This window comes from Ornithodoros turicata, chromosome 1, assembly GCF_037126465.1.
Source record: "Ornithodoros turicata isolate Travis chromosome 1, ASM3712646v1, whole genome shotgun sequence".
Classification (NCBI taxonomy): Eukaryota; Metazoa; Arthropoda; class Arachnida; order Ixodida; family Argasidae; genus Ornithodoros; species Ornithodoros turicata.
In genome coordinates this window covers 181,297,500-181,325,216 of record NC_088201.1, presented here as the reverse complement: position 1 = coordinate 181,325,216, position 27,717 = coordinate 181,297,500, and the positions used below count along the sequence as shown (strand labels likewise).

General features: G+C 46.8%; 1 protein-coding gene across 1 annotated transcript; it reads right to left on the bottom strand.

Annotated features, from left to right (window-relative positions):
* Positions 1–1,009: 1,009 nt before the first annotated feature.
* On the bottom strand, positions 1,010–27,717 carry LOC135378854 (NFX1-type zinc finger-containing protein 1-like). Its single transcript, XM_064611996.1, has 3 exons — positions 27,635–27,717; positions 5,735–10,879; positions 1,010–2,594 (listed from the first exon to the last, which is right to left on the bottom strand). Exons 2-3 carry the CDS (start codon positions 10,852–10,854, stop codon positions 2,231–2,233), a joined length of 5,484 nt encoding a protein of 1,827 aa, XP_064468066.1. The 5' UTR covers positions 10,855–10,879; positions 27,635–27,717; the 3' UTR covers positions 1,010–2,230.

Genomic DNA, 27,717 nt, shown 5'->3' with positions numbered 1-27,717 from the left:
AAGAATGCAGTAGCCAAATTACATAGCCACAGTTGCTTCGCGGCGCTAACATGGAAGAAAAAAAATATTGGGCAACAATTTCTCGGAAAGGTGTTCATGGAATCCTGAACGGTGTCGCCCAAAGGCAGGATTAGGTGGCCCTTGATGACATCAAATGACTCACGGCTCAAGTTTTAGGTAGACCACAGAGGACGCGGGGAAGAGCTCCCCTTTCCTTTCTCAAAGGCTGCGCGCGGGTCAATCGATAAGGGGAAGTTGGCACAGGGAGACATGACACCTGGGGGAAACGACACGGGGGAATCGAGACCGGTGACATGAGAGGCGGGGGAATCGTGCACTACCCCTCGCCACCAGGCCCGAGAATGCTGTAAGAAGGCACAGCTCACGTGTCGCACATAGGCGTGCCAGGTGCTGTAGACATCAAAGCTGCACCCCACATTCGCATTCTACGCTCTAGGAAAACAAGGAATAAAACGGGGAGCAATTGCAGTTACTAGTCCCCTAGATTGCAATTACTCCCGCATTTTAGTTCCCTAACCCCGACGTTTACTCCAAAGGGCTGCAAATAGTCACTCAACTTCGCGAATGGTCTTCAGAATGCAATGGCCTACGTAAATATGTCCCCTTGATTAATTTGGTGCATTAAGGTGTGTAACTCAGCCAACCTAGCAATTTTCCACCCACACAGAGTAAGGAACAGTTGGGGCTTCCTTCTTCGCAAAATGTGCCCTATGCATGCCGCAAGATTTTATATCACTCGATATATCACGGACGACGGTTTTATGCAAAGTATTTTCATGCATGCACACGAATTCTGTACCTGAGCCTCTTAGAGCAGAGCGGGAAATGCAGTCTCCACTCTGTGACATTCATTTACTTCCGTGCATTTACTCCCGACAGGGACTAATTCTTTTGTGGCAATGTATTTAGTCCCCAAAAGGAGAAAAATTACTCATTTTTTTATTAGAGTGCGTACCATTCGAATTATCGTTTCAGAAAGATCCGAGAATGGAACTCTATAGTTTATTCAACTACAAATCTCCTCTCAACTGATTTGCGGAAACAACATGTAAAACACGTCCTGTGCTTGGTCAAGCTTGCGCCCGCATTATGCATTAAGGCCCTCGGTTTTCCGCGAAATTTCGCGGAATTAGTCGCGGAATCCTTCGTTTGGCGCAGAATTTCACGGAATCCCTGATTTTTAGGCTTGTGCGGAGATTCGTGCTTCCGAATTCGTATCGAATATCAATCACTCCAAGTATTCGATTCGCGAAACGAATACCCAATACCCGACTTCCCGGATATTCGACTATTCGCCGAATACGAACGACACCCCCCGAAAGTGGGCTTCACCTGACGCTTCATTGCATGAGGTGAAGCCTGCTTTACGTTATGGTGCATGCTGCAGGACAAACACAGACAGATTGTTGTTAAGCATGAGACAACGCTAGCCCAATGTTATTGTGCATATTTCGCCTCAGGAAGGGGAAGAGTCCCTCCCGTGTGCAGTTTAGCGGTAGCAGTGGGCGATTTTGAATTGATGTACCGGAAGTTGCCTTCGAAAAGTTAAGACTCTTAAAATAATGTCTACGGCCCAGGAACAAAAAATGGCGTCCTAAAAACGTGACTTCCCCAAGTCATATATTGTAAACTCTTTCCTATAAACTTTGTCGACACTGTAGGCGACAGACCGCATCAGAGGGGAACATAAGATATCATGTATGTAATGCTGAGTCACAACAGTATCTGTATCTTGTATCTGTAATTTTATAAAATATTTTTTTTCTTCCCGCATTATCCAAGAAAATAAAGTTTTTCCCGTTTCAAGGAGCCGTTGACTGCACGCCGCGGAAAATCGCGGAATTTACAAGTCGGCGCCGCAGAATTTTGAATTTGCCGCAGCAGAAAACCGAGAGCCTTAATTGTGCATACAGGTAGTCAGTGCTCGGCGTCAACTAAGCCAAGTGCCTATCATGAAAAACTTTACACGTAAAACCACAAGCACGTGCACTATGAAACCCTTCTACCACCATGCGACCCCCTACCACGACCACCTGTTCCCCAACCAGGTGGCCTTCCGCTGAAGCCACCTCTTTCAGAAACGCCATTTCGTTGACCTTCTACCATAGGTACCGCGGCCGTAGCACCACTGGCAAGAGGGGCCAACGCTGAAAAGCGCGAACACTGAGTATTAGGAGGCTGACCACGTGTTCTCCACAGGCCATGGACGTTACATCCAATAGTCAGACGCGTCATACGCGTCAAAGGCGTTGTCCATATGTCCGTTGTACTCCGCTTGGCTTCCTCCTGGTACTCCATCGCTGTACGGCGTGTCCCTCTGGTTTGGTCGCCAGGATCTTGGACGCGAGGGAGTCGCTGTGAGTCCACGTCTTCTGTCTCCCCGTCTTCTGTCCATGCCTCTTCTTCTGTTCACTCTGTCGTTCAAACGCCGTTGAAATAACCTGGTTGCAGTTGCACCGCCAACTTTTTCCGTCTCAGGGATTGCGATCGCATCGGGTTTTGCGGCACGGTCGTAGATGAGCATCTTCTCCTTGTTGATCGTTTCCATGTACTCCCGGACGAATGTGCCGTACCTGTGGATGCAGTCAATGGAAAGGGGATTAGATAAGTCATACCAACGATAAAACGCTGCTACACACTGAACTTTTTTACACCCACACTTTTGAACATGTAATGCACTGTGTTCTCCCAATATGGCAATTCCGAACTGGTGGTATCGGACAAATATATGGTCTGATGTACGGATAAGGATGTACGCGCTTAAATTTCGAGATAAATTTGAAACATCACGTAAATGAGATGACGAACCAAAATCTCCCTTTGAAAGGCAAGGCAAGGCAAACAGATAACATATTGTACATTGCCTGTCTTGCGAGCGTCTGCAAATTCAATAGCCCTGCTCGCGTTCCAGTCAAAACGAAGGGTGAGATGTCTCAGTTTAATTTGATTATATACAAAAAAAAAACACTGAGGTGAGGAATTGCTTGGTGTATCAGCTCACCATCAAGACAACGTTTGTGTCTCTTAGTGGTTTTGCCATGATGGAAAATTAAGACTCAGTGTACACGCCGTTCATATTCCACGACAACATTAAACATTTTACAATAAGGCAAAACACCCTTAAACCATTCCACCCTTATTACACCCGTATTCCACCCTTAACACATCTATGTAGATGTGCACCCAATTCACACCCATCTATGAAAGGATCAGCCTCGAAGGGGTGTAATATGCGTGTGATCTGGGTGTATATTGCAAAATACACCCCTCTTACACTAACGTAGGTGCCAAAAAATTTAGTGTGTACGGTAAGAAAGGGAAAGACGGCAGCAAAGCACTCACGTCAAGAGTTGGTCGTTAACATGCTAAGTTACAAGTAACACTTACACTACACTTACAATATCCCTTACACTTAACTAAGTACAAGTTAGGGACCATGCCTTGACACAACAGGTGCCGTCTCACTATTATTTTTTCGACAGCATCAACATCAACAACAGGTTCCACAACAAAGTTTGAGTTACATTCAACCGAGTTTCTTGTTGCAATATAACTGTAAAGCAACTGAACTACTTCAATGTGGTAACTGTAGAGCTAGTTACATTTCGAAAACGGGAACTGTATCTGATTTAGTTACTTTTTTGCAGGCTAACTGTATCCGCTACTTACTTCCTTGAGTAACTTACAAGACCTGTAATGTAATTAATTACAAATTCAATTAGGCAACGATATAAGTATACTCTTAGTATTACTTCCACAATTACATACAAATTCAAGTGATTGCGCTGTAGTCGGATTATTTTTGCAAGTAATTGAGGAGGCTACTGAAGGATTTACATTTGAGTGTGGCAAAAACAAAAAGTGCTGCACTATGGAAGAGACGCTTTGAAAAGAAGCCGTCAGCCCGTTTGAAGCCTTCATGAAGCACACAATGTGGGGTTACCCAGCGATGACCTAGTGGAGCCTCTGCTTTCTCTTGGTGGTGTACTCGTGACCAAAAGTCGTGGCGGTACAATGAACAAGCACTTTAAGAATAACCTTGGTTCTGAAAATCAACGGGCCTTAGTAGGTGACGCACGAGCAGCATTCCCTCACTATACGAAAGAGCAATCGCGCTTGTGTTTGGCATGGCTTGAAAAAGGCCCTTTTCCATCGTGTAATATTCTAATGTTTCTACTAAGTAACGGGCAGGTATCCTCACCAATCCTAAGACCGTACAGTCTTAAGCAAGTCTGTCTTTAACCTTGTCCACGAGTCGTCTCTCTGTCATTAATTATACAATGAAGTCATAGAGCAAAAACATGTATTAAATGAATATAGTTAATTGTAGTTGCAATCCTAATTCAATTACTTTCGAAAACTATCTTTTACTGGTCTGAACTTAACGACATGGCAGGACCATACTCTAGTGTTGCTCGCTTTTCTTTGACTACGGACCCCTCTCCCACTGATGCCAGCGATACCTTGCCAATCACTGCACTGCCAGCAGCACATTCCCCAACGGCAAGCCCTCCGTCGCCGTCTAATACAGCTGGGCTGCAGCACATTGTCCATGGCCACCCTCCTTGGTCCCGTCCCTCGGCCTACTCAGTGGGCCGTAACTACAGCCCTGCTCCGCTTCTTGAAAGACTCGGGCCTTGCGTCTGCCCTCTGACTGGACAGTCGTGCCTGTACTGCACTGCACTGTTTTTCGTTCATTTTTTTTCCTTCTTTCTTTTTGCTTATTTTCAGTTTCTTTCTTTATCTTTCTTTTTCTTTATTTCTCTTTTTCGGAATAGCAAGCTGGCAATAGCCTGGCTGACATTTCCTTTTCTTCTATCTTTACCGTTTTTCTTTCACTCTATTAAACATATCCCCCCCCCTTGCCAATTACAGCCACAGGTCATTTGGAACTATGCACCTCATCAACTGTCACTCGGTAACTTCGCTATTCAGTGAGTCTAGCGAAGCTATTTAGTGACTCTATCATCAACCGCAGTCGATACGACTTGGATAATTGAGCTTGTAAGTGCATTTTTTTTTATTTTTTTTTTGCAAATGGTAGTTCTGAAGCCCAGCTATTTAGTGCTTACTCATTAGTATAAAGTGTAATGTAATGACTACATACTTAGTGTGATTACATTAGTGTGATGGCATAATTTCCGTTTACATCTGCAGAGACTCCAGCTGTGCTAGTGTACCAGTCTGTAGCGTTGTGTGCGTATCATCCCACAATAAAGTCGTTACATATTTCCCTATTCATTCATCGGTGCATCTCATACCATGAGAAATGAGGACAGCAATCCATTTTCTTGTTATAAAAAACTGCTTCTAGACACAAGTATTTTTCTTTGTTTTTGTCCTTTGATTCCGTGTTAGCGCCGCGAACCAACTGTAGCTATGGACGGCATACAGACCTGGGCAGGTAGAGAGAGGACAGCAGCAAGGAGAGGGGGACAGGGGGGTTGTCTCTGCATATCCTGTTGGGTACTCGTGTACTTTGATGGGAAAGTGCAATAGAAACGTACTCAGAGTATTCAACCGGAAATGTACTCAAAATGCGGTACGAAGTACTCAATAGGAAATGTACTTAGGGTAAAGTACAAGTACTCAGCAATGTGCTTAAGGCAGTGCTAGAGTACTTGACACTTCAATGTGCTTTGGGTACTTGGTACAACGCTGGAAACTAACCCAGTTCCGGTTATACGAACTTCAAAACATTGATATATCGTACCTGAAACTGAATGTAACCTTGCGTTTGCATATCGGGCACTGCACTGGACCAGTTTGGTCCCTCCTGGCCTCTTCGAATAGCTTCGACAGGATGTTGTCTGGCACAGAATGGCCACAGTCAAGCAGAAGAACGAAGCGAACATCACCCTTGACATCCTTGAAATGTTTAGACCGTTTGCAAACCTCGCACACGTTCGGACACGGCTCACCGCAGTATCCTAAGCAAGGGTGTTTGCACGGAAGCTCCTTCGGACAGGGCTCGCTGCACGGCTGTCTGTTGCACGGCTCCGAGCATGTAACGGTGCACTGAGCGTGCTCGCATTTCCATCGACAGGGCAGACAGCACGGGAGGCAGGGATAGCCACAAGGAAGGCCGCAAGGTCTGTGGATGCATAGCAACAAGCAGCGTTCGTTGCATACTGTACAGGGCTGCGTGCACGTGTCCGTGCAGGGATGCCCGCATGGTAGTGTCTTCTGGCAGCGCTTGGTACACGGCGGATGGTCCTTTACCTCAGCACATTTGGAGCAAGCAGAATCACATAGATGGCCACAAGGAAGAGTGACGTTGCAAGGAGCGTTACAGCGGGACGTGGGTACTACTTTGCCGGCATCCCCAACAGAACACGGTACTTTTATCTTATGTCCTGCTTTGCAGGTCACCTGTACTTGTTCGTTGCATGTCAGCACATTTTTGTGCTTGATGTAAAATGCTTTGAGTTCATCTTGTGTCTCCTTCAAAGATTCAAGGGCGAATTTCACGTGGCAAGGAACGGATGCTCTATGACCGCATTGCAGGTCTACAAAAGTCGTTATCTTACAAGGTGCGGTGTTGCATATCTCTTTGCACTTAAGTGCGCACTGGTGACCACAGGGTAGTAGCCTCGAACAACCAGCCTCACAGAGCATTTGGATAGCGGCGACGTTGTTGGCAGAGGCGCAGAGGACACGTACAGCATGATCCAACGCACATTTTACCGTAACCGTTGCCGCGCATGGCTGCTTCATGATCCAGCTTTGCTCGCTGCATTCGGCCTCAACGAGGTGTTCGCAGGCAAGCCTAATTTGTACGATTTCGTGGCACACTATTCCACAGTCCTCAAAACACATTTTTCTGCATGGGTGGCCGCAGTCTAACGTCTTGCTACACTCCTTCTTACAACGATAGCCTTCTGACATGAAGCATGGAACTTTGTCTCGATGGCCATATTTGCAGTCTACTGTTACTACAACTTCACAATTACTAGTGCAACTTTCTCGACATTTTAGGAGACAGCGATGCCCGCACTCTAGAGTTTTTTCGCAAGGATGATCACAGTATAATACGGTGATCATATTAGGGCTTTTGGACATGTCGCAAGGAACTTCACATTCATGTCCGCATTTTCCTGTAGCCGTTACTAACGTAGTGCAACGACAAACTTGCCTGCATGCTTGCAAACAACGATGATCGCACGAAAGCGTCTTTTCGCACGGTGCCTTGCACCAGTCACTCACGCGACCCATCCTCGCTGAGTGACACTCCAGGCTTACGTCATGACCACACTCGCCCTTTACGGTTACGACAGTCCGACAGGGACTCTCGCACTGCTGGCTGCATACCCTGGGGCATTTGTGGCCACATTCAAATACCTTTTCGCACGGCAATGGGCAACGTGCTGAAAGTGTTTTGTGGCAAGCGACCTCGCCCGAATGGCCACAGGGCTGGAATTGTGTGAGAACAGGTACGGTGCATTTCCCGCATTTTTCGGAACACAGCAATTTGCAGCCGTGCCCGTTGTGGCACTTCCTCTCGCAGCGCTTTTTGCACTTGAACTCCTCGTGGAACCTGTCGTATCCGTGGCAGAGCAAGCCGCAGGAGTGGCCGCAGTCCAAGCGAACCGTACAGGGTATGCCGCAACCACCTTCTGGAACCTTCGCAAAGTCGTCCGCTGTTTTCACGGCGGTTACCGTCTCCGGGTGGTTCCGGCAGCGCAGTCGTAACTCGGGTCCAATCGCATGTAGGCCTTGCAGCTTCTTCATAATGTTCTTCCATATTTCGCTAGACTGACCAATGATGTCGAAGTTTCCTATGCAGTACAGTCCTTTCCTGGCCCGGGAGAGGGAAACGCAAACGCGGTTTGGTATTTTCACGAAACCGACCTTTTTTTCGGGGTTGGAACGAACAAGGGACAGGATAATGATGTCGTTTTCTTCCCCTTGGAAATTATCTACCACTGTGATGCGAACATCGCGACAAGCTCTGTTTTTGGCCAAGTCCTTGAGGATAAACATTTGGCCGTTGTATGGTGTTAGGATCGTAATATGAGCCGGGTCGTATTCCTGGTTCAGGAGGTACTCGGCGAGACAGACCACAAAACTGGCTTCGTGAACGTTTGTGTGACTCTTTGTGTCAGCCTCGTCGGCCTCAAATACTTTGTGAGTCATGAAGAATATATTGCTGTCCAAGCCTCTAATGTTCTCATAGCGTTCAACACTGGGGAAGTTTTCTAGCTTCTCGTAGAAGTGAGGAACAAGCAACTTTGTGAATTCTGGTCGCATTCTGTGCTGGACCTCAAGCTGTTGACAAGCCATGCCATTAGTCAGTATCCTCTCGAAGAGTGAGACCTCCATCTTATACCGCGTTGCAAGCTCATAGACAGCGCTCGAAGGTCTTAGTTGTTTGTGGTCACCGATCAGGATCAGGTGCTGCGTAGTCGCGGCCAAACTTGTGACCACGTGCGCTTCCAACACTTCTGCCGCCTCTTCCACGACGACTATTGTTGGCTGCAAACGTTGGATCAAAGCACGATTTTTTGCCGCTCCCGTCGTGGTTGCTCCAACAACAAGAGCGTTACTGAGGGCACCAAGATCGACCTTCAGCTGCTCGTCCTCCATCACCCTTTTGATTTCAGCCACACCAGCTCTGGCCTCTGCCACATCTCCCTGCATGCCTTGTATAGCCACTGATGCCCAGTACCGGTAGAGCTTCCAACGTTCTTCGACAGGGAGCTTCCATACGTTACTTACTTCATAATCATCAAGAGCCTTATCGTCAGCAGACACTAGCCCGTATAAGTGAAGGTACCATTCATGCTCCTTCTCAAACTCTGCACTGTTTGCTACAGTGGGCCTGATTGCGGCAGTAGATCCGGTTTCGCGGAAGAGTTCACCATCATCGTATCGATCTGTTTCAAGATCTTCGTCGAACTCTTCCTCAATGTCGCCCTCTCCAAGTTCGTCTTGTGGTTTTTCATCCTGTGTTCTGTGAACAAACTGATCCGTGAACTCCCTTTTCAAGGCGTCGAGCTCAAGCCAGGATCCAAATCCCTTAGCAACAGCGTAAGGACGCCTCCTAAAGCTGTCCTGTACACGACGTGACATGTGCCTCTCGAGGTCAACATACCCGCAGCTTACGGTATATATTGCAGACATTGCTGTTGACAAAGCTTGGAGGCTCTCCTGCAATTCTGTATGTTTCTCTCGAACCTCATAGCCAAGTCTCGCCTTTTCCGTCCGTTTATTAAACAGCGTAAATGGCGCCAAGGAACTGCTGCTACATCTCCCACCAATACGTACAATGTGACGAGTTGTTCTCAGTATTCCTTCCAGGAACTGGTCTAAAGCATGATTAGTGTAGCAGACAACGAGAATAGGAAGGCTGTCTCTTCGCCACACGTTGATGTTCCTTAGAAGCACCTCCACAATTTTCAGACCGATGTAAGTCTTCCCAGTGCCTGGTGGGCCCTGGATTACCGAAAATTCCTTGAGCAGAGCCATCTTCACAGCAGCCAGCTGAGATGCATCAAGCTGAAGGTCTTCGAGAGATGGCCATTGATTCTCGTCCAAAACGGTTACAGGCCTCGGCTGGGATGATTTTTTACACAGAGGACTTATGTCGTACGTCGTATTCCCATCCATGTACGCTGGACTACTTACTTCGGGAGTTGCTTGTACGATATACTGGCAGAAGGGCAACGAACCTGCACGAATAGCCTGCATCGCCACAAGGTTGTGCTTGTACGCTTCAAAGTATATTTGCGTTTCCACCATAGTGTAGCGGTTCCAGATAATAGTCTCAACAAAATGATCCTCGAACATCACAGTGAGTCTTCCTACTTTCAACTTCTCGGGATCTCGCCCTTTCACCGTAGCGAAGAAGATAGTCTGGAAGCCGTCGTTCGACAAACAAATCAAGTTATCGTTCATGAACCGTTTTGTCCTTTCCCAGTTGACCCTTCGAAAAGCAGAGGCGTTGAACAGGAGTTCATGCACAATGCCACCCCTTGTGATGTCAGACTCTCCTACCTCAACGTTGCTGTAAACGTTAATGCCATCGATGTGCCTGACCTCCATGCCTGCTCGAAGGAGCTTCTGCATCCCCTCACGCAATGGCCGCACGAAATCCTCTCTCAAAAGTCTGTACTGGACATCCAAGTAATGGTCGATGTCAGCGTAAGCTCCACGGACGATGTTCGGCCTCAAGAATGGCTTCGTGGAGGCGACCAATTCAGACAGTAGTGGTATCACGGGAACATCCCTGAAGTTGTCCGGTGGCGACAATGCGTGCAACCGTTCCTGCTTTACCATCTCCCTTGCGTGTGTTTCTGCCAGGAAGGAATCCTTCATAGCTTCCAGCTCGGAAATTGCAGCTCCGAGTTCCTTCGGCAACGTTCCTTCCATGGAAGTCACGAGGTCCGTTACTAATGGCAAAAGTGTTACCAGATGCTGCGCTGTCGTTGCTGGAAGTGAGGCTTGAAGACGAGTCAGCAGCGAGATCGACTTCTGAAGAACATCGACATTATCCCGCCCCGCTTTAGCCTTGCAGTCTGAAAACAGCAAGGGTAACTGGAAAAGCATGAATGACTCAGAAAATGCAACAGCGCTGAAGAGCTCCATCAGTTTCTGTGAATGCAAAGATGATGAAGAAGCTTTTTCCAGGAGTATGACGGCTGTACGAATGTCTAAGCAGTCGCGGCTGCAAGTGGAGAGGAAGCTCTTGAAACCGCTTCTGGGGTCCAACAGTGCGTCGAGCAAGAGATCATCTGATAGACCGGTAGGGCGCTTGAGTATTTCGCGCCATGAGGGCTGTTTGAATTGTCTGACAGTGTACGGCGCTGTACCTCTGGCTGGATGGCGACGCATTCTGGGAGGATGCACGTGCTACTGCCTAAAAGAAATAAAAACAGAACTGGATTAGAAATTACAGGCGCAATCAGCATAATAATATATATACAGGGTGTCTTTTCTTAGGCGATACAGATTTTTCATACAAAAACTATAAGTGCTATAGACATGCTATTTTCACTTCTATCATCTCTGGGCCGGTGGACGTTCTTGGCCATATGGTGCTCGACCGTCAAATGATTAATTACCTAAAAATCGTTAATTAACTTTCTAATTATAAAAGCTACGAAGTTGTCCCAATGAGAACATCAGTTCCTTCCGGTGACCTGATATCGTAGCCGTTTTGAGAACAAATATCCGTTCGGTAGATCGTCCGCAAAAACCTCGTGAAGGAACACCTTTTTTTTCTTTATTTGTTTAATGCGCATCTTCGGAGACGCGTCTTTCCTTCACCCCCAATGTGAGATGGTAAAGGAGCCTCATGCGTCGAAGAAGCCGCCACAGTGCCGCCTCATGCGTCGAAGATGAGCTTTAACTCGCGGAAACAAAACAAAAACCCATGTATGGGGTGACGCTCTCGGAACTGCCCTTATCTTGTGTTGCATTTTCTGTTAATCTTTTTCCAGGACGCAAGAGGCGACAGTGTGCTCTTTCACCCTCTCACAATTATTTGTATTTATTTATTTTTTAATAATCGGGGTTTACGTCGCGAGACAACTGAGATCATGAGCGACGCCACAGTAGTCGGTCTGTGGATTGCTTTTCCCCACCTGAGGGTTCTTTAACGTGCGATGAAAGCTCGCCACACGGCACGCCGTATTTAACGTCCCTCGCGGAAGACGGCGTGTCTAGGCAACTTGTACCCTGCCACGAAGTTGCTGGCGTCCTCGGCCGGGTCCGAACCCGCGATCTCGGGATCAGAAGGCGAACACGCTACCGACTGAGCCACCGAGGCCGGTGCTGGTCGGTTCATAACCCCTTCTTTGCTCTGTTAATCTCTGGCGCACCCAATACGTCTGTCGTCCTTGTATGAATTGATCTTCTGTATGGTGGTCATCTTTGCTGGGAAAGTGAGTTTCCTTGGGGCTGGAGTGCGTCGACGGATTTTGACTGTTTATTCTTTTGTGTGTGTGGTGTCGTTTCTGCGAATTGTTTGTCCGTCGCGTTTTGTGTATGCGTTAGTGCTGTCTGGTTTGGAGGTCGTGAAGTATGATTGGCCAGGACGTGTCAAGAGGTTCGTGTGACGACGGACGAACAGTAGCTTATAAGTCGCCGTGTGACGTCAAAGGAAGGAGAAGAGTCAGAGCCGGGAGCCGAGTCGAAGCCAGCAAGTACAGCCGAGCCAGGGGACGACCTCGAGGACCAGAGCGGGAGCCCGGGTGGAGGCCTGGAGAGAGATCGACAACGGCGGCCCACGGATCCAGCCTCGACCGGGATGGTAGCCGACGTCATCGTCCATCTGCGCTGACCCGGGCTACCGAAGCTGAGGCTGGGAGCACCCAGGTACTCCATATGCATGACTGTAGGCCAGTCGCTCTAGTCAACCGTCGTCGCTGCCGCTAGACTCGGGTCGTGGACTCCGAGCAGAAACCGTGGCTGAGGAACATCGATGGAAGCGGCAACCGAATCCTGAACGTGGAGAGCGGGACTGTAAGCCTCCGCTGAAGTCATCTTCTGCGTCTACGGCCTGAGGAAGCACGTCGGTGTCGTCATGTCCTCGTGACTTCATGGTCAGTCTGTTCGTGTCGGGGCGAGGGTCAAAGTTCTGTACACTGGACGTGTTCGGTTATTTTGGCGTGTTCATTACGGTTGTTTATGTATGTTTTATCATTGCTACCATATTGCATTGTGTAAATATTCAATTGTGTTTGTTAACGTTAATAAGTTTATGGGTCTGATTCCTTCTCACCTCTGCGGGTGCCCACGCGAACGTATCCCTTGTTTCGGAAGTTATCACAGTAGTTGGTAACGTGACATTGTAGATAATATGCAGCAAAAGCACAGAGACACACATAGTGGAAGACACCACCAAGCACAGATTTTGCAACAAACGGAGTAGGTAGGGCTTATTGCGAGTGGAACGCAAGATCGACGCCGAACGCGCACCCTCGACTCGAGACGCCAGAGGTCTCCTCTCCCAGTCGCGCGAGCGGCTTGCGTTCACCTTGTAGTGTGTGTTCGGTGCCTAGTGCGAAGAAAACTGGCAACGTAATTTCAACTACAACTTTATTCGGTCCAATAGCATAAATGAACCCAGAGCACTGGGGGAAAAGCTACTGACGTAGCTTGACAAGTCCAGGGCCCTGTCCTCCGGACAGCAGGTGTAAGTAAGGAACAAAATGAAAATACAAAAAGACATTACATTCACATGGTTAATGCACTCTTAGGTTACAGTACTTATACCACTCATCCACGGGGAACAGATAGATACATAACACAGTAACCTATCAAGCAGCAGAAATGGAGAAAAAGTACATATTGCACAATTTGCAACATGTGACACTTATTTCACAGTTGTATTACCGCATGGATACCAAGAAAAGGAAAGAAAACAAATGGACAACCTATTGAATAGAATTAAGGAACAACAACAACAACAACTAAATCATGACTATGGCCTGGGGTGATTCACCGCTTGAGAGCGGTACCCTACCCCATTACACGAGAAGCATGAGATGTGAAATATGAAAATGAAGTTATGTGCAAGTCCAACTCGAACTCCCGTCGTCTGGTTGCGCAACGCTATACGTCGCACAAAAGGAAGAAGCACATGAAAGAAGCGCCAATGATCCTTGAGATGCAGGGGTGGACCCTACAGCGTCTGGAGCAAGCCGGTAGCCAAGAGGAACTCCAAGAACATCAGAAGTCCTCGACGGTGTTGGACATGGCTCTGACATGGGCCAAGAATTGCAGCCAGGTTGAACGTCTGTCGGCTAGCACCACTCAGCTGAGCACAGAGTTGCCGCCTCTCCGTTTCGTAGAGCTTACATTCTATTAGGACGTGCTCAATGTTCGCTTCAACGCCACATTTGGAGCATAGGCAGCTGTCACAGTATCCGATTCGGCACTTGAATTGGGGAGTGAAGGCAACGTTGAGACGAAGCCTGTGCAGGAGGGACGTGAAATAGCGTGGTAAACGGTCAGGAACTGAGAAGGACATAGTGGGATCCATAGAATACATGAGAGACCTGTCAGTGATGTCCCGACTCCACTGCTGGCGAGCTAGTGGCTGAATGAGCTCATTCAGAAGTGATCTCCTGTCTCCTCTTGATAACACCGTTGGTACAACAGCCGGAGACTGTTGGGCAGCCGTTGCAGCTCTGTCGGCTTCTTCGTTTCCGCTCAAACCACAGTGACCCGGGACCCACTCCAGGGATATATGATGACCGTGATCGCTTAGAAGCTGAACCTGATGGAGGATATCAGTGACAACTGGGGCGAGCGATCCACGTATTCCCATGTTGGCTATACATTGAAGAGCAGCCTTTGAATCTGAGTAGATGACCCAGGCCCGCGGATCGTCACAGGGCGTCTTACGTAGAAACAACATAGAATTAAGGAGAAGGAGCCTGATGTACTTGGCGTTCAGTTCTACAAGATTTACTTGATTATAAGTGTTTAGCAGTTTCGGGAGCGTGTAGGATATTAGTTGAGTCAGGGTGTCGAACCGCAAAAAATACGGGTTCGGTTCGGGTTCGGGTTCGCGTTGCTTTGATTTCGTTCCGCTTCAGTGCCGGTTCGGCCACGCCAAAAATCGAACCGGTTCGCAAACCAGTTCGCAGTCCCGAACTGGTTCGCGAACCGGCTCAACGCTTCCATTTTATATGTTCCATAAGACTGCTTTTATCAGGAAATGCGTGGCTAATAGCTTACTGCTGCTGTCTGCATTGACGTTTTTAGTGGTCAGGTACTCCCTTCAGCGAGAGAAAGGAGAAATGGATGAACACTTATTGTAAATCGACTCCACGCTGATGAAGCGGTGTAGTCCTGCTACTTTCTGTTCCCAGTATCTCTTTTTTTCACACGCATAGTGCCTGCAAGACACACTTAAAGGAAGCCTAATAAGATGGACAGCGTTACAAAGGCCCGGTTTCACCAACGCCGATTAACGTTTGAACCGAGATCAAGGGTACCTTTACTTGAATTTTACGCTTAACTCTGCTTTACTTAGACAGTTACTGTCACAAAAACATTCATCAGGTCACCAACTAACGCTTGTAAACTGAGTAATAAGTTGAAGTTTTAGCAACCACTGGTATCTCTTCAAAGCTAACCAAGCGTTGGTGAAACCGGGCCATAGACGACGGTTTTTACGGCACACTGCATTCGCAGCGTGAATCGATCTGAACCCGTACTGAAGCAGGTCGAAAATAAGCCTGCAGCCTTCCTCTGTCCGAGCTCACAGCAGTGTACTACACTCTAAGAAAAAAAAGGTATAATTTTCTTCTACGTATGCGGGTAGAACGACAGTATTTGTACGGGCTGCGCATAAACCGGAGCGCGCGTACCCTTCTCTGGCTATATACGAGAGCATCCCTTCCCCCAGTCTTCTCTCCACCTATCAAGCAAGGCTGCATTTGGCATGGGACGGTTCAATGCCGGACTCGGTAGTTTCTTTGCTTTGAGCGAAAAAAAAAAGAAAAAAGTTAAGATCGCAGGATCAAACCCGGCCGAGGACGGTAGCAGTGTGGGGAGGTAAGCATCGCTTCCAGCACCGTATATCGGAGATTTCCCGAACGTCAAAAGAACGCAATGTAGTCGAAATTACCTGCAGTCCTATCCTGCAGCACGTGCCGACCATCCTCACGTGTAACGTAACAGCACGCCGCCTACTGGCCGCCAGGTAGCTCTAGCGGCTGAAGCTGCAGTCCTATGGATGGATGGATTCGCGCCTAGATGCCAACAGCCAGATTTCCTCAAACTATATATATAATGTTATAACAGTTGAACTGGTTTTAGTACAACTGCTGTACTACCAATTCAACTCATACCAGTAGAAACGTTTGTACCCGTGCTGTTCTACTCATTTGAGTACAATTCTGGTTGCAACGCAGTTCTACCCACTCGAGTAGAAAGTTCTACGTTTTTTGTTTGGAGTGCAGTCAATCCACAATACAAAGGCAATGTGTCATGACACAAATGCACTACCAATAAGCAGAACTGCATTTACTTTTCAAACCATGACCAATCAAACACGAACCGTTCTGCGTACGATCCTTCTCCACTTCTCACGTTTCTGACTTGTGTAATGTTTACTGGTCACGTGTCAAGGGAAATGTTGGGCGCTTACTTAATCACATCTTCGTCCTATGGAGCTACATAACTGACCTACTCCATTCCTGTTTCATTCGTCCGCGTGGCGCCTCGTCTCTGAAGAGTAGACGCCGCAGCGCGTGCGTGGGGCGCTAGCCGCGGCGCTCACAAGGACAACTGAGCTTCAACGTGTTAAAAACACGCTGAAAGTATGCTTACTATACGTCCTCGTTTGACTGCTAGGTGAAAATTTCCGAAATCCACGATATGAACGTGCGATGATGATACCAATGTGTCTGCATTCGGGGATTGAGAGGAACTCTTATGCTGACTTCTGTTATGTCCAAACCGTTTTGTTGCGAACCAGTTACCGCTATTATTTCTTATGATTCTGCTCCGGTTCAGGTTCAACAGTGCCATAAATATTTCGGTTCGGGTTTGGTTCCGGCAAAAATAGCGGTTCGGGTACAGTTTTCGGTTCGGGTTCGGTTCGACACCCTGAGTTGAGTGCCATAATTCGTTCGTGGCCTTTCAAGTTGCCAGATTGGGGCCGTACGCAAGCATTGTAAAGGATTATTTCGAACTAGGTGTACCAATTGATAGAAATGGGGGTTATGCTGAAGACATGCATGTTTATACGTCAAAGCCAGTCGATAGTTATACATATCGCACACCCATACGATAGATAGCTCTTCTAATGCTTATTTCGTTCTTGAATTGTATGGGGCATTCAAGATTTCTCGTACAGCCTTTTTTTTTTTTTTTCAGTCTTAAGAAGCACTGAGAGTTTTTTTCTTGCTAGAGTTGCCCCGTACGAGGTGACAGTACTGTATATGGGATAAGAATAGCGCGTTGTATATAGTCAGTTTAGCCTTTATGGGAAGATATGGATGTTTACGAAGGATACCAACAGCAGATGATACTTTGGACTGCACGTGGACTGCACGTGGTAGTGCTCATCCCAGGACATGGTATAAAAGAAATGCATACCTAAAAGCTTTACCTTATCTACTATATCAATGGCCTTCGAGGCCATCTCTAGTTTGCTGCTGTATTCAATTAATTTTTTTTATTTATTGGCCGGAATACCATAGCTTTGGTTTTTTTTTGTGTGTGTTAATTGTTAGTTTATTACTGAGGGCTCAAGAATGTATGCCTCCCAGAATTATGTTAGCCTCCTCTATTAGATCGTTAGCACATGATCCTGATACAAGAATGCTGAGGTCATCTGCATACATTATGTACGTTGTTGTATGTGCCACTCTCACGATGTCGTTCATGTACAAATTAAAAAGAAGTGACCCTAAAATACTTCCTTGAGGAACCCCGGTAGTTGTAGTTCGTAAGTTAGACGTCGCTGATTCTATTTGTACACACTGTTTACGACTCTGCAAGTAACTACGAAAAAGTTCTAAGACATTACCCCTGACACCGTACCTGCGTAGTTTATTTAATAATATTTTATGATCGATTTTATCGAATGCCTTCGAAAAGTCAATAAAAATTCCTGGTGCAATTTGTTTGTTTTCAAAGCTCCTCAATACAACCTCCTTAACATTCAAGAGTGCCAATTCGGTGGACATGACCTTCCTGAAACCAAACTGACAGTTAGATATCACCGCATGTTTATCTAAAAATGCATACAATTGTTTGTATATAATTCTTTCTAAGCCCTTTGAGAACACAGGTGGCACGGATATTGGCCTGTAGTTATTCATATTGTTTTTATCCTCACCCTTGAATATCAAGGAGGTTTTAGCCATCTGCAGACGTTTTGGAAAAACACCCGTTGATAATGTTAGGTTAAAAATGTATACAAGACACGAGGACAGTATGTCAATGGTGTATTTCATAGGTTTTACTTGAATACCATCACAGCCTGTGGCTTTCGTATTATTCGGCGAGCTAAAGATTGCTATAACTTCATTTATTCCTGTTGACTGTAGGAATAGTGAGTCGGCAATTTGTGATTGGAGTGCGAAGTCACTTGGCGGTGAGCAATCGGTTGTTATATTCGTGAGAAAATTATTAAATTCCTCAGCTAGCCTTCTCCCATATACCTGTTCGTTCCCCACATCCTCCTTCTCCTTAGTCATTCCAGTTATATACTTGATATATTTCCATACTGCGTCAGGCTTCCTTGACAGTGAATTATTAAAAACATGCATGTAATATTCGGCCTTGTGTTTGCGAAGCATTCCATTTAACTTGTCCTTGTACTTTTTAAAGGCTAGTAAGGTGTCACTGCCCCTTGGCGTCAGGAATCTCTTATGCAGCGCCCTTTTTGGTTTAACCATTGCCATCAAGTCTTTTGTCATCCACAATTTTCGTGCCCTACGTTGGACCACCGGAAAATGACAACGATAAACTTCACTAAACTTATCGATAAATTTCCCGTAGGTTGCGTTTACATTATTTCCTTGACAAATACACAATCAGCCTATGCGCGCAACTTCGTCTCTAAAACTCTCAAGGGACCGGGCATTTATGTCTTGCTAATAGTAAATCCTGCCCCTGCTATGTTGTTTCGGTGTGTACATGTCTACAAAAGCAAATATTGGCATATGATCACTTACGTCTGCTATACAATTGTACCAGCCTTCGGGTGCAATTCATGGCAGTTTGCGATTACCAGATCAAGAAGACTGGACGATTGTATTGTCACACGTGTGTGTGTGTGGGGGGGGGGTTATTATATTCCTCACGGCGTGGGACTGCAACATTTTAATAACTTCTCGTCAGGGTGTCGGAGCGAACCGGAAACCGGAACCGAAAACCGAAAAAAACCGCTATTTTGGTGCGAACCGGAACGGAATCGAAACCGTATACGTTTTTTTCGGTCAGGAGGGAAACCGAAAAATATATTTAACGGTTTTCGGTCAAAGAAAAAAACTTCGCCGGTTTGGACTACGGAGGCGAATGAAACAGACGTCGTGTGCTCTGAAGTCATGTCATGGATACTATACCAGGGTTACGGTTACGGTGAAATGTATGTCGGTATACTATGACCCTTAGGCTCCCTTTGTAATGGTTTATCGTTCGCGCACGCACACAGACTTAGAGGTACATGTGACACTCTAGCAATGTGCCGTAGTGTTCGTTTTAATTTGATCCCCCAAACTCTACTCAACTAAACAGCGACCCAAGGGGGCTGCATAACGGCTTCTTTATCAGTAATGTCGCGCAACGCGTCCCTTGTTTGAGAGCAGCTAAGTTGAATACATTTACGTATACGCGAGGGCAAGCCCGTGTGAAGTGGCAACTCTTTTGTGGACAGGACACGAAGAAAATAAAATGGAGCCGTCGAGCGCGTTTGTGAGAGAGGGTGTTCCTCGATTTGCGTCGTACTCGTGCGGTGGTGCTTGCTGGCTACACAGTAGTAACAGACATTCGGATGGGACGCGATCGCTCCAACCCAGCAAGAAAGTACTTTACGTATGACATCACGACAAACAAGTCCGTTTGTAGCATGCTCTTCAAGAACGGAGAGAGCCCATTTGGACAGACAGTAACCTACCGAAAACCAGGAGCTACCAATTTCACAGCTGTCTATTAATATTAAATACCATGTATGCGGAATAAACGGGTTTACATTTGCAACGTTGATTTTTTATTTGTGGGGATGAATATTCCCAGCAGAAGCGGAACCGGTTAAAAACCGGTATGAACCGTTATTTTTTTGCTCCGGAGCAGAACCGGTACCGGATCGTTTATGATGTAACCGGAACGAAGACCGGAACGAAAAACGTTTCGGTTCGACACCCTGCTTCTCGTTCATATGTCGATTGTTCAAGAAGGTTTATATTAAAGTCACCTGACATGCACCACCTCTGCGAGGCCGACAACGGCGACTCATTCTACCATCACCACCACCCCATTTGATGACATCCCCATCAACAGTAATGTCGGGAAGGCTCTTCAACACACCGGATGTCATAGCTGATAAAGAACGCAGTAGGCTAGACCTCTAGCGGGTGAGAATGCTGGTGTTTCTGAAGAAAAATCTCCAATAATTTAAAACTTTCAGCTGCGTTTTCTTCTTAGTTTGTTTACATTGCTCTGAACATTGCTTGTTCGAACACCCGCCGAATCTCCGCAAAACAAAAAGATAAAAAGATTGAAGGACGGTTTATGTAATCAATGCGGCGGAAATGCGTTAGCATTCAGCCGACCCACCCACTACCACTATATCCACCCCTAACTATTACACAGCCACAACAGCAGCTCAAGCCTTCTTCCACGCCGGCGGCGTATTTTGAAACGCTGCTCTCGCTCTTCCTCCGTCTCGTTCGCGGGCCCGCTTGCAACGCACAGCAGTGGCACCCACTGCCTGACGTTGCTTGCGCTGTTCCTCGGTTTCGGCAGTTCGTCGCCCTCGCTGAGAATCCGTCTTCTTTTGACTCCTACTTGGCTCGGCACTCGTACTCGGTTCACACTCCATTGTGTAACTGAATTCAGCCCATACGCGCCTTGCACACCGGCAAGTTCACACTCGCCCGCGAATGTGGCGCGCCGCCAAGACCGCTTACGCTCCGTGACCACAGGGGTGACATAAATCCGCCATCTTTGTAACTACCCTCAAGCGGGTGCGCTTTGCAAAACCGCCATCTTCCTAGTCGCACGTCATAAAAAACGTCGTTTTCAGATCGTGTGACTTTGTTTAGGTCAGAGTTCGAGGTAACTCGTTACTGTAACTAAGTTCCTTTTTTTGGTAACTTGTAACGTAACTCAGTACTTTTGCGCCGTGGTAACTTTCAGAGGAACTCGTTCCTTTTGTTGGTAACTTTGCCAAAGTAACTTAAGTTAAGTTCCAAGTTACTTTTAACTCGCTTCTCACTCATGTCCACACATTTTCTTGCTTTCTCTCCGGTTCCTTCATGGCATATTTCGCCATAAAACGTGATATTCAATGAGTGACAGTATTTTATTCAGGAAGTAAGAACTGCTACCATTGAAATAAAGCTGAACCATTGTGCGCTCACAGGGGGTAAGATGCAAAGCGTTCGAATAGACCTCTACCAGAGAAACGTCATCATGACATATTGGTAGACAGACAAACCGAACAAAGCGGAAGGACGGCTGGGTTCCATGAACGGGCACTTGTTCGCTGTCTCCCATTGAAAGAAAAGTAGGACCGAGGGTCTCGTCCATTCAAGGGATCATGTCGTAATCCCCTCAAGACTGTGGCTTTCGGGCGCAACCTTGTTCACCTCTAGCTCCGAGCGTAGTTCAATTCTACTAAATTTTGGCGCTGTCGAACACTATGACGTCATTTATTTACAAACAGGGAGAGGTCTATTGTTGGGCATAAAGGAAAACGATCTAAGCGTGTTGCACTCCTCCGCAGGCAACTCAAGGTCTAACTCAACTGCTCGCGGGCTGCACCTGCGTAATGCTATTTTGTGTCCGAAGTAACTTGGAAGTAACTCATTCTTTTTGTTAAGTAACTCAGTAACTGCGAGTTAGATTTCATGCTGAAGAACTTCGTTATTACCTTAGTTACATTTAGCACGCGGTAACTTAACTTGTAACGAGTTCTTTTTGACGGGTAACTTCTCAATCTATGGTTTAGATGTCGTTTTGCCGCTTATCGACATATTTCTGTCGCCATAAAGCCAAGAAAGCAACGTATTTTGCTAGACTAAATTACACCGTGCTTCTTCCGCAACATGGTAGCCCATTTCTCCTTAGTTTAAGCACATTGCATCGGCTCAGTGAGTCTTATTGCGCGGTCGTCATAAGTCGTCAACAGTACGACGACGCAAAACTGCGCGTTTTACTGCGAGATTATCGGATAATAAGTATGGTAATCGGTAGTCGGATCAGATAATAATCGGTAATCCGATTACCGTGGTCGGAAGACATCCAAGTCGCGCAGAAACAACAGCCGCATTGTTTACAAACACTTGCCGCCGATCACGGGCCCCGCCATCTTTAAGGTCACGTGTGCGTTTGCTGTGACGTGCGACCAGCACCTGTACAGAATGCATTGCGTTCGCCCAGCACGCTTTCGTCTACGGAGCAATACATTGAATGCCATCGCTGTGTCCGTGACCTAATAGACCTCTACCTGTTTGTAAACAAATGACGTCATAATGTTCGACAGCGCTACGAGTTTGGTAGAGTTGAACTACGTTCAAAGCTAGTGGCGAACAAGGTCACGCCCGAAAGCCACGGTCTTCAGGGGATTACGACGGTCTCTGAAAAGGACGCGACCTTCGGTCCTACTTTTCTTTCAATAGGAGCCAGCGAACAATTGCCCATTCGTGGAACCCAGCTCTCCCCTTCCGATCTGTTTTGGTTTCGGTATGTCTACCAACGTCATGATGACGTTTCTCGGGTAGATGTTTATTCCGTTACTCTCAAGTCTCAACTATCCACTGCCCTCCTCCTCTCTCAAGCGGCGTACTTCCCTCTCCACGTGTTGGCCACGGATCGACACAGAGACAGTGTGTCGTTCCGGCATTTAATGTATTGCTCCGTAGACGAAAGCGTGCTGGGCGAACGCAATGCATCCTGGACAGGTCCTGGTCGCACGTCACAGCAAACGTCAAGGCACACGTGACCTTAAAGATGGCGGCGCCCCTGATCGGCGGCCAACCCGTTTGTAAACAATGCCGTTGTTTCTCCGCGACATTTTGGATGTCTTCCGACCACGGTAATCCGATTACCGATTATTATCCGATCGGATTACCGATTACCATAATTATTATCCGATAATCTCGCAGTAAAACGCGCAGTTTTGCACATAAGGACTCATACTGTTGACGACTTATGACGACCGCGCGTTAAGACTCACTGAGCCGATGCAATGTACGTAAACTAAGGATAAATGAGCTACCATGTTGCGGAAGAAGCACGGTAGTGATGGGCGATACTATCGAAACATTCGGTACTATCGTTGACTATCGATTGTCCAACTATCTAGTGAACCGGAATTTCCATTGTATAGCGATAGTTTTTCGGACTCTCGATAGTGTCGTGACTGCACTGCACCGAGCTTCGCGTCGCTTGAGTCAAGCTAATCCAGCACACCTACGAAACTTTCTGGATTCGCGTTTTGCTCCTGCAAAGTACGCATAGTTTGTTCGCTCCAAATTTAAAATTTGAGCAGGTTCCGTTTGAAAACGAAACTTTCTGGATTCGCGTTTTGCTCCTCCAAAGCTCCAAAGTATATCCATAGCTTGTTCGCTCCAAATTTGAAGAAATGAGCAGGTTTCTTTTGAAAACGAAACTTTCTGGATTCGCGTTTTGCTCCTGCAAAGTACCCATAGTTTGTTCGCTCCAAATTTAAAATTTGAGCAGGTTCCGTTTGAAAACGAAACTTTCTGGATTCGCGTTTTGCTCCTGCAAAGTACCCATAGTTTGTTCGCTCCAAATTTAAAATTTGAGCAGGTTCCGTTTGAAAACGAAAGTTTCTGGATTCGCGTTTTGCTCCTGCAAAGTATCCATAATTTCTTCACTCGGAATTTAAAATTGAGTAGGTTCCGTTTGAAAACGAAACTTTCTGGATTCGCGTTTTGCTCCTGCAAAGTACGCATAGTTTGTTCGCTCCAAATTTAAAATTTGAGCAGGTTCCGTTTGAAAACGAAACTTTCTGGATTCGCGTTTTGCTCCTCCAAAGCTCCAAAGTATATCCATAGCTTGTTCGCTCCAAATTTGAAGAAATGAGCAGGTTTCTTTTGAAAACGAAACTTTCTGGATTCGCGTTTTGCTCCTGCAAAGTACCCATAGTTTGTTCGCTCCAAATTTAAAATTTGAGCAGGTTCCGTTTGAAAACGAAACTTTCTGGATTCGCGTTTTGCTCCTGCAAAGTACCCATAGTTTGTTCGCTCCAAATTTAAAATTTGAGCAGGTTCCGTTTGAAAACGAAAGTTTCTGGATTCGCGTTTTGCTCCTGCAAAGTATCCATAATTTCTTCACTCGGAATTTAAAATTGAGTAGGTTCCGTTTGAAAACGAAACTTTCTGGATTCGCGTTTTGCTCCTGCAAAGTACGCATAGTTTGTTCGCTCCAAATTTAAAATTTGAGCAGGTTCCGTTTGAAAACGAAACTTTCTGGATTCGCGTTTTGCTCCTCCAAAGCTCCAAAGTATATCCATAGCTTGTTCGCTCCAAATTTGAAGAAATGAGCAGGTTTCTTTTGAAAACGAAACTTTCTGGATTCGCGTTTTGCTCCTGCAAAGTACCCATAGTTTGTTCGCTCCAAATTTAAAATTTGAGCAGGTTCCGTTTGAAAACGAAACTTTCTGGATTCGCGTTTTGCTCCTGCAAAGTACCCATAGTTTGTTCGCTCCAAATTTAAAATTTGAGCAGGTTCCGTTTGAAAACGAAAGTTTCTGGATTCGCGTTTTGCTCCTGCAAAGTATCCATAATTTCTTCACTCGGAATTTAAAATTGAGTAGGTTCCGTTTGAAAACGAAACTTTCTGGATTCGCGTTTTGCTCCTGCAAAGTACCCATAGTTTGTTCGCTCCAAATTTAAAATTTGAGCAGGTTCCGTTTGAAAACGAAACTTTCTGGATTCGCGTTTTGCTCCTCCAAAGTATCCATAGCTTGTTCGCTCCAAATTTGAAGAAATGAGCAGGTTTCTTTTGAAAACGAAACTTTCTGGATTCGCGTTTTGCTCCGTATACATATGTAATTTCTTCACTCCGAATTTAAAATTTGAGCAGGTTCCGTTTGAAAACGAAACTTTCTGGATTCGCGCTTTGCTCCTACAAAGTATCCATAGTTTGTTCGCCCTAAATTTAAAATTTGAGCAGGATTCCGTGTTAGATACCGTTCGCCCACCCCAATCTATGGCGGTATATCATGGGCACGGAGTAAAATCAACACGGATGGGTATGGGTTAGAATTTGCATGATCGCGCCGGCGCCACCCGAAAAACCAGCCTGACGCCGCCACCGGGCAAACTGCCATCAGCGCACAGGTCTAGTTAAGGATAGAGCTTAGTTCACACCGCCGCAGCCACAAACACAGACAAAGGCACACCACTCAAGTCTTGAGTGTGCCTTTTGTCTGTGTTTGTGGCTGCGGCTGTGTGAACTAGTCATGTACCGACTCCCCCAACTTCTTACCCTCAGTGATAGAGCTCAGACCTGTGCGCCGCCGCCATTTCTCCGCGCGCTGACGCCGCCGCTGGCGCCACCCCGGCGTGCCGACATGCCGCGCGCGTTCCGTGTTCCGATCGGTTCCGCTGCGGAGCGGGAAGCTCAAAGTGGTTTCGCGCACTTCTGCCGGTCTTGACCTCCCCTGTATTGAACTGTCATGGCATCAGAGACTCTCCGTTCTTGAAGCGCGTGTCGTTGTTCTCTGTTGATAAGAACTCAAGTGCATTTAAAACGAGCGCGGTGTGGCGTTACTTTCCCACCTTATCTGATTTCTTCTGCGATGAGTGCCTGACAAACGCAATGGAGATAAGCCCTTCGAGAAGTGAGTATGTTGGTACATGAAAATCTCCTCACCGTTAATGAACGAATGCAAAACATTGGTAAAAGGAGACGTGTAGAAAACGCTCGAGCTTTGTGACTTTTATACTGTCATTATTATTATTATTTATGTTTCCATTCATTCGTGACAGTATTAGGTTGATCCCCATGGGCACCGCGAAAGGGTGCAATGGGGGCCGTTGCCCCTCCTCCTCCCGCTGGCCGGGTTGATTTTTGTGCATGACATCTCTGTTAAATGATCGGTAAAAGAGATAGGGCGCAGACTAACTGGTGCATGATGGTGAAGGAACGAAAAACCGAGAGACACGTTCCTTCATCTCTGTAAAAATTCCCTCTGAGGGTACAGCGCGTGTGCAACCATGTTACTGTGCACAGATAACGGGCTTTCGCGGCTTGTTCTAGTCAAAATGTGATCGAAGTAGATCCATTGTTTGTGATAAATTTGTTATGGTTAGACTTTTTCTCTTCAAATAAAAAGTGGAACCACTTTAGCATGTGGTTTCGACTGTAGTCTAAACGGTATACACCTCGCAGGCCACCAGCGCTTGCGTACGCTTGTGGACGGTTTACGCCCTCGCGCCGCTGACGCCGCCGGTGGCAAAACCGGCTCAACGCCGCCGCCGGTCAAAGTGGCATCGGCGCACAGAGCTACGCGCTACGCCGCGATTTCGCCTGGCGCGCCGCTCTCTTCTGCGCCTCTTGGCGCCATCTATTGAGTATGTAGGGAAACTCCTTCGGCACCGTCAGGGTCACAGAGCATGCGCAGAACCATTGTGAAAACCATTGTGAAAGGGTGAAAAGGTCCATTAAGGGCGTCACATTGGGGGGGGGGGGGGGGAGTTCGCTCGGCCATGACCCGTGGTACTTGGCTTAGCTGCGCAGTGACTAGTATTTATTAATCAACATTATTTATTTTTTAATATTATTTATTGCTAGTATTTACTATTTAGTGCAGCTATACTCGTGAAAGTATTTATTTACGCAAGTTTAAGCAAGTATTTATGCGAAATAACAGGTGTTCCACATTACAAAAAATACATAATAATACAATAAATACAACATTATCTCCAGAAACTAAAATTCGTGCAGGCGAGCGTAGCAATTCCCTAAAAATGTGCCCGATAAGTCGGAATACCTGGCACCATGTCCACTTTGAATGCATGGAAAGCTCGAGCCGCACTCCCCCCCCCCCCCCAACACACACACACACAGCGTGAGCACATGTCGGGGGTGGGGGGTACCAAGTTTTCACCACCTTCCTACACTTCTGTTTTAATGCCGCCGAACTCTCAATCTACGGGGGGGAAAACTGGCATATGCTGCGCGCCAGCGCTAAAGGTGCGTCCTCACTATGCTGATCGGTATAGTGAGCCGTAGACGAAGTACAGAGGACAGCCGCCGGCATACTGAGGACGCAGCTTAACGATGTGCATAGCTTCATACAATATATTTTTTAATTATTAAACATGGCGACATATTCTTAGAATAGCTGGCCATACCTACGAAACCAGTGGGACCATCCTGGGATGATGTCCTCATTAATTTCGACCTAAGAACTTTTTAATTCTGAAATATAGTTAGACATTTGCCGCGCTGCCGGCAACTCCCCCCCCCCCCTCCCCTGAGCACGCCTGTAGGGACGCTGAAAAGACACTTTTCGGGCTGCAAGAAACGGCTTGTGGTCGGCTAAAGACTGGGAGAGAAAAATCAAAATCAAGAATACAGGGCAGAAGGGGGGCCTATTTCCCACGTGTCCCCTCCGGAGACGAAAAGTAAATGCCGGTCCTGCCGGCAACCCTACGTGTACAGCGTGCAACATACACTGTACAAGTTTGCTTGTAGTTGAGGCATACGGCGATGACACAATCTGAGGGGGTTGCGGGTGGATATCCGGACCTCATCCCTTCACTCCGCGCGCATGGCATTTCTATAGGTTTCTCTGACGCATCACGAGCTAAAACGAAACTATGCAGGACACCTCCTAGATCTGATATCGCCAAAATAGGATGTTGTTATCATGCTTGACGCAGACTTGCGGAAGCAGAATGATAGCCCACTTTCATCAAATACACAATGACGAATCCTTACACCTTACCTGATAACTGAACGAAGTGGGATTCACATTGCCTCCGACGACATGTACACACTCCACTCACTTCCAAACCTTGCAAAGCGACG